The sequence below is a fragment of the Zalophus californianus genome, chromosome X (genome assembly GCF_009762305.2).
Source record: "Zalophus californianus isolate mZalCal1 chromosome X, mZalCal1.pri.v2, whole genome shotgun sequence".
Taxonomy (NCBI): domain Eukaryota; kingdom Metazoa; phylum Chordata; class Mammalia; order Carnivora; family Otariidae; genus Zalophus; species Zalophus californianus.
Window position 1 is genome coordinate 45,376,632 of NC_045612.1, and position 10,023 is coordinate 45,386,654.

At 44.1% G+C, this 10,023-nt stretch overlaps 1 protein-coding gene across 2 annotated transcripts; it reads left to right on the forward strand.

The window, feature by feature from the left end:
* The first annotated feature begins 4,462 nt into the window (after positions 1–4,462).
* Positions 4,463–6,780, forward strand: TCEAL8 (transcription elongation factor A like 8). Of its 2 annotated transcripts, XM_027608283.2 has the most exons (3): positions 4,557–4,688; positions 5,108–5,181; positions 5,796–6,780. In XM_027608283.2, exon 3 carries the CDS (start codon positions 5,836–5,838, stop codon positions 6,187–6,189), a length of 354 nt encoding a protein of 117 aa, XP_027464084.2. In that variant the 5' UTR covers positions 4,557–4,688; positions 5,108–5,181; positions 5,796–5,835; the 3' UTR covers positions 6,190–6,780. The 2 variants fall into 2 exon arrangements, with proteins under 2 accessions (XP_027464083.2, XP_027464084.2); XM_027608282.2 differs by lacking the exon at positions 5,108–5,181 and having other exon boundaries at positions 4,463–4,688.
* Positions 6,781–10,023: the final 3,243 nt, after the last annotated feature.

The window sequence follows — 10,023 nt, forward strand, 5'->3', positions numbered from 1 at the left end:
ACATATTAAAAGTCTAAGCAGTCCAGCCCAAGGACTCCTGTTACTGCAGCCAACGTGGATACCACGAGGACATTTGGAATGGTAGGGGTTATGACACGGCATCTCAGGTTCACAGCAATTTTTCATAAGCATTATGCCCAGATAACTCAAAACTTTTCGCCACCATTATCCACAATGGGTGTAGTAGTATTTAGCTATGAGTTCAGGAAGTGGGCAGAATCTCATCGGGAAGGGAGGAAAAGAATCATAGAAGTTGTGCTTTGAGTTCAGTTCATTTGCTTGGACGTGGCCAATTGCTATTCTGAAGAGTTTATGAAACTTTTGAAACTTATCCATGCCAAATTTCCAAATATCAGGGAACATAGTAGGGAGGGATGGTAGAAGAGTTTACTTTCTGAAACAGATACAGTGTAATTGGAAATCAGGTTTTCGTGTTCTACTTATCAGGACAGGAGTGGACTACCCTCCGTAGAACAAAGGCCTATTGTGTTGTGTTTACTTGTGCTCTGAAAGGGCAAATCATCTTAGATGGTGGCCACTTGGGTCCACACTATGCAGCCAAACCTTTGGATCTGGGGCAGATTTTGCCATGCTGGGAATGATGTTTGCAACCCATATAGAATATGCTAGAGAAGTGAGGGAGAGGAATAGCTGTCTCAAGCTCTGCTATGGGATGAGCTTTGAAACAGCAATGAAGAAATATGCAGGAGGAATTGCTAAATATGGAGGCTCAGAACAAAACACTATGGAAGTGATTTCTAAAGGGAACATAGAAAACAATTTTCTGGATATCACAATCTTGTATAAGAGCTCCTGGCTGCTAAAATGCTTCCTCCTGTCTTCTCCCCTCATACCACCTGAAGGACCTTGGGTTTTGTTGCTATCTCTAGTGCCCTCTTGGTGCACGAAAACAGGACATTGATTAGGTCAGAAGCTTGGGGTGTCTACTTTCTAGAATTCATGTCTTTGTTGTTAAAATTAGTATGTGCACCTTTTTCATTTCTTTTTAAAAATAGTTTTTACTTTCATATAATGCTATTGTCTTCAAAAATCTACTTATATTTAAAAGCTACTGTGACTAACTTAATTTTAAGGATAGCTACGTGTTATATTGATGCACTGAAATTGCTCAGGGACAATAAAGGTAAAAGCCTGTATGATCTGGCTGTCAGGTGTGTAACAGTGAGGTGACTGATCTCTCTCTTGTGAGTATTTAGGAAAACGGGGTCAATATTCTCTATTGATAGCTCCATAAAAATGGTATTAAAGTTGCTCTGACTACATGTAAGCAGAATAAGCAGAGGAGGGGACAATGAAATTTCTGCCCTAATTTTTGTGCAGACAAAAAGAAGTTTCATCTCTGAGTCAATCTGCAAACAGCTCCTTCTGAAACTCGGAGATTTCTGGGAGACGTGCCTTTAAAAATCATAAGAGCCCCTCAAGCAGCATGTGAGCTGGAGCCTGACTCACCACAACCCCATTTTCAACCCACCTCTGACCATCTGCCTGGTTAGATATGCCCTTCCCCTAAACTCACAGGAAAGGGCAAAGGTAAAAGGCAGCCTTTCCTAAGGGCAACATGAGGGGTGCAGACCGTTGTGCAGCATGGATGGGGAAGGGAGAGATCACTTCCCAGTGGGGTGGCTTTAGAGGCTGGGTGAGGAAGTCTGGGCTCCTAAGAATGAGCGGGACCAGGATCTAGGAGGAAGTGGAGGGCTATCACAAGGAAAGAAAATGGCCTGTAAGGACAGAGAGAAGAAGGCATACCTCGGGCACTGTGAGTGAGGGTTGCTTTTTTTTTTAAAGATTTTATTTATTAATTTGACAGAGAGAGACACAGTGAGAGAGGGAACACAAGCAGGGGGAGTGGGAGAGGGAGAAGCAGGTTTCCCGCCAAGCAGGGAGCCCCGATGCGGCTCAATCCCAGGACCCTGGGATCATGACCTGGGCTGAAGGCAGACGCTTAAGGACTGAGCCACCCAGACGCCCCATGAGTGAGGGTTCCTTTTGATGTGGTAGAGAAACATATGACAAAGCTGGGAACATGTGTCCTCAGGCTCAATTCACATCAATGTTGAATGTCAGGAAGAGTAAAGTAGGATTTACTTCTCTGATGGTGGGGTTGCCCACCAGGGCCTTCGAGTAGGAAAATAACAAGTTTTAAGAATAAGGAAGAGTAGGGCGCCTGGGTTGCTCAAATGGTTAAGCGTCTGCCTTTGGCTCAGGGCATGATCCCAGAGTTCTGGGATCGAGTCCCGCATCGGGCTCCCTGCTCAGTGCAGAGCCTGCTTCTCCCTCTGCCTCTGCCATTCTCTCTGCCATTCCCTCTGCTTGTACTCTTCTGTCTATCTCTCTGTCAAATAAGTAAATAAAATCTTTAAAAAAGAATAAGGAAGAGTAAAGTTTAATTTGATGGTAACGTGTAAGGTAAATTGGAGAGGGAGGCACTGAAGGCAGATAGGTCAGAGAAGGAGTTCCCCTGACGGTCAGGCCTGAGACAGTCAGGTCCTAAACCTGTACACATATGTATATAGCAGCTCTCTTCACAATTACTCAAAACTAGGAACAACTTAGATGTCCTGTGGGTAAATGGACAAATAAACTGGAACATCCTTCTAACAGAACACTACTTAGCAAAAAGCAAAGAATGAGCTATTGCTACATGAAACGGCTTAAATAACTTTCCCGGGCATTATGCTGCGTGAAAGAAGCCTCTAAATGTGATATATTGTAGATTTCTTTTAGGTAACATTCTGAAAAAGACAAAACTATAGGAATTGGGAATAGATCAGTGGTTGCCAGAGTTCAGAGAAGGGGGTAAGATATGACTACAAAGGGGAAGCATGAGGGAGTTTTATTGGAGGGGGTGATTGAACTGCATCCTGATTGTGGTGGTGATTACACAAATCTATACATTTGTTAAACTTCACAGAACTGTACACACGGAAAAGGGCCAATTTTATTGTATGATAATAATTTTTAAAAAATCAGAGTTGTCCCCCATTAAATGTAATATCAGAAAAGAATGAATGGAAACATTTTGTGGTAGTTAAGGATCACATCGTTACAATTCATTGGCTATATTTACATTGAAAATTCTCTCTTGGATAATAGAAAATGTATTCCTCAACGGTGGGATAAATTCTTGATGCTTAAATATAAATGATAAAACATTAAGTCAGCAAAAATATTTATTTTTTGAACCCTTCCTTTCCTATGGCAGGCTTTGTTTTTGGCTGCCGCATCCCACTGTGACCATCCTAGACAAAAGATCCCTCACTTCCTCCTTCTCCTGATTCTCCAGCTGGCTGCATTGGCCAGGATGCCATTTCTGGCAACAACACACTTCTAAGTACCAGTGGATTATGGGTTGTTGGGATATCAGTTTCCTCTTTTAACTAATATTTTTTTTTTGCAGCAATGATGTTCTCTCTGCTTCTGATCATAACAATTATGAATGTTGATAGTTCTCTTTTTTAATGGAACAAAGTGAATGATACCAGACTATCTCAAGAGTGCCATGAATGAATGAAAATTCTACCTGCTAATAAGCCTCACACCAAATGGTGAGATACAGAGTACTCTCTCCTTTCTGAAGGCTTTGTGAGTGTATGAAAGCTATTTTCCCACATATTTATTTGAGTTCCAAAATAAAGTTCACTCTGAGGAAAGCAGGCTCTTCTGGGGACTCATCTGATTAACAAGGCATCAGATCCTAGAGGACATAAGAGGTCTGTCTGAAGCCTATTTGAAACCCAAGTGGAAGCCATCCAGCAGTCATCAATGAAAAGGTCAGACATCTAACAGTTGATAACTTTAGTTCAGCCAGAGAGCGAAAAAGTAGTGGATTACTTATATAAAATGGATAACAAGAGAAAAGCGGGCTCCTTCCCACAGATTAACCTGGAAGTCAGCTTTTTTTTTTTAAAGGTGCTCTTTTAATATGATGTAAAAATTTTTTTTCTAACACATCAATGTGTTGTGAGAACTGTCATTTCATTTGTAGCCATTAGGAAACTTTTCCAAAGTCTTAAAAATTGATAAAAACTATTTTGCCTCCAGATTGTGTCAGATATTATGTGGCATCTCTTTTTAAAACATCATTGTAAAGCATCATGATCATTTAATATCATGCTTAAAACATGAAAAAATTCAAGAGAACTAGTAAAAAAAAAAAATCCCACACTCTCATTCCTACATTCTTTTCTAGTCGCCTCTACCCCCACCCCTCCCCCCATCTACCACCTTCTCCCATTTTAATGCTAGATGGGACTCCTGGGGAAATGGTGGACTGTAGGTCTTGGGGGAGGAGGGGAGGTGGGCAAATTCGAAGCAGAGAGAGAAAGAGATAATTCCCCAACGAAGGAGAAATGGTCGATTAACCCCTAAAGGCTGATCCTCCCTGGCAATCCAAGAAAGGCGAATTGCAACTGCAGGGAGAAGATACCAGTTCTATTGTCTCTGATTGGCAAATACGAAAAAAGATTGACAGTATCAAGTGGAGGGAATGCAGGGGGCGGGCTGCAGTGTTAAATGGGAGGGGTCACTGAAGACTGGAGCTCATTGATGACGCGACCCTCACGTGACCAGGAGTCGACGTGTGCAGAAGTCCTTATAGTCCAGGGCCTGTTTCCCTGTAGCAGCTCCGTATTGCTGGAGAAGGAGAAAAGTGCTTCGGATCTCTTCAGGTCAGTGTAAAAGCGGGCGCTGCCTTGGGGACCCTCGGGTCTAGGAGCCAGAGAGCAGTAGCCAGGCGGGGTCACCACTGTTTTCCCAACATTAGAGCCCGCCAAACTCCCATTTTTGTGCAGGAAATTTGGGGCTGTTTGGTGGGGGCCGGGGTGGAGACGGAGAAGGGTAGCCAATTGAGGGTCCCTAGAGAGAGCGAGAGAGAGACAATTTGGGAAATAACTTGGCGTCTCCCACTCCCTGCTTGCAGGGAATCGGTGGGCACGGCGCGGGGGGGGGGAGGGCGGGGTTGCCTTAAAAGGAAGGAAAGGATGAGGACGTGGGACAACTTCAGACGAACAAGGCCTAGAATCGTGAAAGGGACCGGTGATTCAGGTACTGGCCTGCTCGCTCAGCAAGCACTCCTGTCGGTCTGCAGGACTCTTTGGTCTTTTGGGCGCGACACAAATCGAGTGAGGGAAGGAGGCAGGAAAATCCCCTGGATCCCTGCAGGTCAGTGTAAGGGTGCAATCGCCTCAGGTACCTTCGGGTGGGGGTGGGGGTGCGGGTGGGAGTGGGAGTGCGTGGATGACACCAAAGCACATCCTGGGGTCGCCACAGCCTCTCCCCATCCGGATTAAGCGCTGGAGGCCTTTGCAGAGCCTGCAGCGGAAATGGGGCGGGGGCGGGGGAGGCTGGAGAGACGTGGAAGGGGGAGGGGAGGCTAGAGACTGCACCAGCAGATCTCAGGTGAGTGGCGGGAGGCTGGGACTGCCTGGGAAAGCCCGAGAGGGCGGGAATATTGGAGACCAGCGTCTAAGGAGGGGATTAATTGCTTCCGCGCTGCTCCCGTTTCTGGGCTAGGAGAGGCCTGTAAGCAGGGCCTGCTGGGAAATGGTGGGCTGGAGCGGGAGGAGGGAAGATGGAGCTGGAGCGAGAGGGGGAGGGAAGGGAGGTGGAGGAAGGGGTGGAGTCAGGGGAGTTCGGAGCCTGAGGACCTAGCCTTCTCTAGTTGGAAAACTTTGACAATTAGGGATCTGAATGAGAAGAGGCAAATCTCTCTGGGAACCCATACTTTGGCTGCCTGTCTGTCTGGCATCTAGTTGTTTTGTTTCCTTGTTTTCCAGGATTAATTTATTCAAAAGAAATAACAGAAAAATACTCAACATGCAAAAGTCTTGTGAAGAAAATGAAGGAAAACCACAGAACATGCCAAAGACCGAGGCCGACCGCCCTTCGGAAGATGTACCACAGGAGGCGGAAGGAAATCCTCAACCTTCCGAAGAAGGTGTAAGCCAGGAAGCAGAAGGAAATCTTGGAGGAGGGCTGACCCAGCCTGGCCAGGGGTTTAAAGAGGACACTCCTGTGAGGCATTTGGACCCTGAAGAAATGATAAGAGGAGTAGATGAGTTGGAAAGGCTTAGGGAAGAGATAAGAAGAGTAAGAAACAAGTTTGTGATGATGCATTGGAAGCAAAGACATTCACGCAGCCGTCCTTACCCTGTGTGCTTTAGGCCTTGAATTCTTTTTTTGTCTGATATTAAAATCTGGCCCCTGCTTTCTTTCTGTTAGCGTTTTCTGATGTATCTTTGACCTTCATTTTACTTTAATCATCTGGTGGAATTTTGTTTTAGGTAGTTTCCTTGTTATCAGCATCTCACTGGATTTTGTATTTTGACCCATTCTCCAGGTCTGTTTTTCAATTGGAAAGTTTCACACATTTGCATGAAAATATATTCATTATATATTGTGAAGTAAAACATAACAGGTTACAAAGCGATATATTTAGTATCAGCTCATATATGTAGGATTAAATCCCAAATTTGTGTGTGCGTGTGTGCGTGTGTGTATACATACATATATCAGAAACGTAACTGCTTATTTCTGTGTGGCGTTAGCTTTTTTCCTTTTGCTTATATGTATTTTTTCATGAACACATGTCACACACAAAGAATTAAAGTTTTATAAGTAAGAGTTAAATAATTTGCAACCAGCTTCTAAGGGCAATGGGGGCACCTAAACTCTTGATGGAAGAACTATTAAAAAAAATGTAAACCTCGTTACCTCTGGATCTCTTAGCCAGAGGAATAAAACTGGCAATTATTACAGATATACTTGCTTAAGACTCCGTCTTTTTCACGGGGAAAACTTTTGCCTCGCAGGGCTGCTGTTAGGAAGAAAGGTGACTCCTTTGGTTACCCTTTGTGCATACAGAACCCCAACCCACCACAGAGCATCAGTTATTGGAGGGAGGGCCCTGACATGACTTCCCTGTGCTCAGGAACAAGTCCATTAGGAGGCAGGGCCCTGGGGGCTTCATTCCAGTCAACTGCTGTAGAGCCCCACGATCCTCCTCCCTTGGGTTCTGCCCTTTGCTCTCTGCTGTCCCTCGCTGCTCCTGGTGCACCGGAGTCCTCGGGTGCCAAAACCCACTCACTTTCCTGGACTCCCCAGTGGGTCGAACCCCTACTCTGTCTTCTGAAGCCTCCCTGCTTCATAGTGACCCTTCACACAGGTGAGACGGCTTGGGCCATGCTGCCTTTCAGGGTTCTTAGCAAAACAGCCCCTTCTGTTTCTAATCCCAGGACCCCTCTAAATAGGAGTCAGACATGATGAGGCCGTTTTGGGAGTTGGACCAAGGTACAAGTTTGAATTAAAGAAAAAAAAAAAAGCGGTTGCCTTAGGTCTAAGGACTAAGGTTTTGTCTTCCTTCTCTGGTGAGATAATCGGTCCATGAAGGTTCCTAGCAGGCCTGCCCTACTGGTTCAGAAAACTGCATATCCATAAGTTGCACACAATAAGACAGGATAACAGATCTAAGGGAATAGTCCCCTTCACCCTATCCCATCCCAAGTTAAAACATGAAAGAAAAAAAAAAACTTGCAAAGGCACTAAGAACTATAAATCTAGAAGAAAGGCTATTATGTAAATGTTAGGAATTGTATTTATTTTCCCTATAGAACAAAAACTTTGCCTCCTGATACTCCTACGTACTTGTGTTTAACTGAGACCTGTTTTAATATTTAATTGGTTTCTTGATTTAATTATTACTAAGGAGCTGGTGTTATCCACATTTTGCTGTTGACTCAATAGTCTTCCACAAGTTTTTTATTTCTCTAACATTATGGCAAGCATTTCCAAAAAGAATGCATGAAATAGATTGCTCTCCAAATGTTTCATCAAAGTCTTGCATCATCACCTGCATTAGAACCACCTTGGGGAGCATCTTTAAAATACTGATTTCTGGGAATGCCTGGGTGGCTCAGTCTGTTAAGTGTCTGCCTTCAGCTCAGGTCATGATTCCGGGGTCCTGGGATCAAGTCCCACATCGGGCTCCTTGCTCAGTGGGAGCCTGCTTCTCCCCCCCCCACCCTTGCTGCTTGTACTCTCTCTCTCTCTCTGACAAAATCTAAAAAAAAATAAAATACTGATTTCTGGGGCCCACCCTAGGATTTGCCGACTGGAGGTGGGTTATAGAAGTAACAGCAAGCTCTTCTAGGTGATTATGATGCACATTGCAGCATGAGGATGACTGGTATATACAGTATGCTTTCCATTATTACAAATATGAACTTTAATTAGAAGACAATATTGGTGAATGTTTACTGAAATTCAGAAGGCCTATAACCGTGTTTTATCTTTTTAACTATGAAAAGACTGACAGATTTATACATAGCATTTGAAAGATTTCCTTTAATAAAGAAATACAAGATAAAAAGATGAGGGAATGTAATATTAGATGCACTTTTCTTGACAACACCATGTTTGGCCATGCATTCACTCCTTCCAATATGAGTAAAATGTATTCAAGTTCTCTTTTTGTGATCACACAAAATGGTGAGCCAGTCCTATGCCCTTTGGCTTTGTTTTCATTTTTTCCATTGTGTGATGTCATTTTGGGGGATCTTCATGTCTTCAGATCATTCTTCAAGGTTGCAACAGCCTGATGGGTGCCAATTGGGCTGGACTCTGGTTGGAGTGAGCTGAAATTCCAGGGACTAACTGTACCAGTTTGACAAGACAGGATGAATCCATTCTTCTGGTGCTCAGAGGGCTGGTGCTCAGTTAGGCTGTGGAAGGGCTCACTTAAGCCACACTGCTCCTCAGGGTGGGTCTGACTATGGTTTCCCTGCTCCAGCCTGCAGCAGGCACAGACTCTCCTAACCTGATGAATGGCCTGTCCTGAACATAGTTGGAAGACTAAAACTGTCCTCGTTGCAGGTCAGAGCACTTTGCCTTTCCTTTCTTCTCCCTTTCTCTTTTGGGGAACTTTGTGTGAGGGAAGAGATAAAGCCCCAAAGATTCCTAACTGGAAACATGGGTCATGATAGTCTTCGGCTAAGCAATTGTATGAACTGGGTCTGACCAGGTAACTTGGAGATAAAGCAAAAGAGGCTGACCCTTCTCTCAGAGTCCAGTGAAGGAACTCCCAAAACAATTGAAGTGAAAATGAGGACAGATCTCAGACAAGACCTCCCTCATTCCTCTCCCACCTACCTTGCTCAGACTCCCAGAAGGGCCTCTGTTGGTACCTTTAGCTCTGTGTGTGCTTGGTGTCGTAGTTCTGATGTCTGCATGAGCCCAGGGTCAGAGATATAGGAAACCCTGAGTAAAGGAAGCTTGCAAAAGCATGTGGTCCTACAGTTTAGGAGAAAGGGGGCATCACCTTCTGTATGAACAACACCCCTGCACTGCAGACCCGGCCTCAAACTTGCGGGCCAGCTCAGTCAAGGTGTGAATTGGTAAGATGTTTTTGAAAGCACTAATGGTGGAGGAAGCAATTGTGACCCTTGCTCTTTAGGTGTTATTACCTAAAGATAGGTCTTATTACCTAAATATAGGAATTATTACCACTTTTTTTTGATATCCTAAAAATTGGTTGGGCAATAAGGTGAAGATAAAATTCAACTTCTTGGGTTTAGGAAGGCAAAGTGGTTAAGTGTACAGCCTTAGAACCAGAAAAACTTGGGTTCCAATCTCGGCTCTTCCCCTTATGACATGTAACGTTGCATAAATCACAAATTATCTTCTTTTTTCTTTTAGGATACCTACTATCTTTGAAATGGGCCATTCATGGGCTCCCTGGAAATAGAACTCTAGATCAAAGAGAAAATTTCTTCTCCACCACCATCATTGCTGATTATCATCATCATAATTATCATCATCATCAAGGAATGGTATTGAGTGACTATTCAATGGATTCCTGTTAGGCACAGGCCACATACTGTGAAGATTTCTAAGGATCAGTGGGCAAGCCCTGGAAACCCATCATCTGAAAGGGTGAGGCCAATATAATGGGAAAGCACTGGCTAGAATTGGATTCTCTGCTTATAAGAAGTGTGAACCCAGATTGGT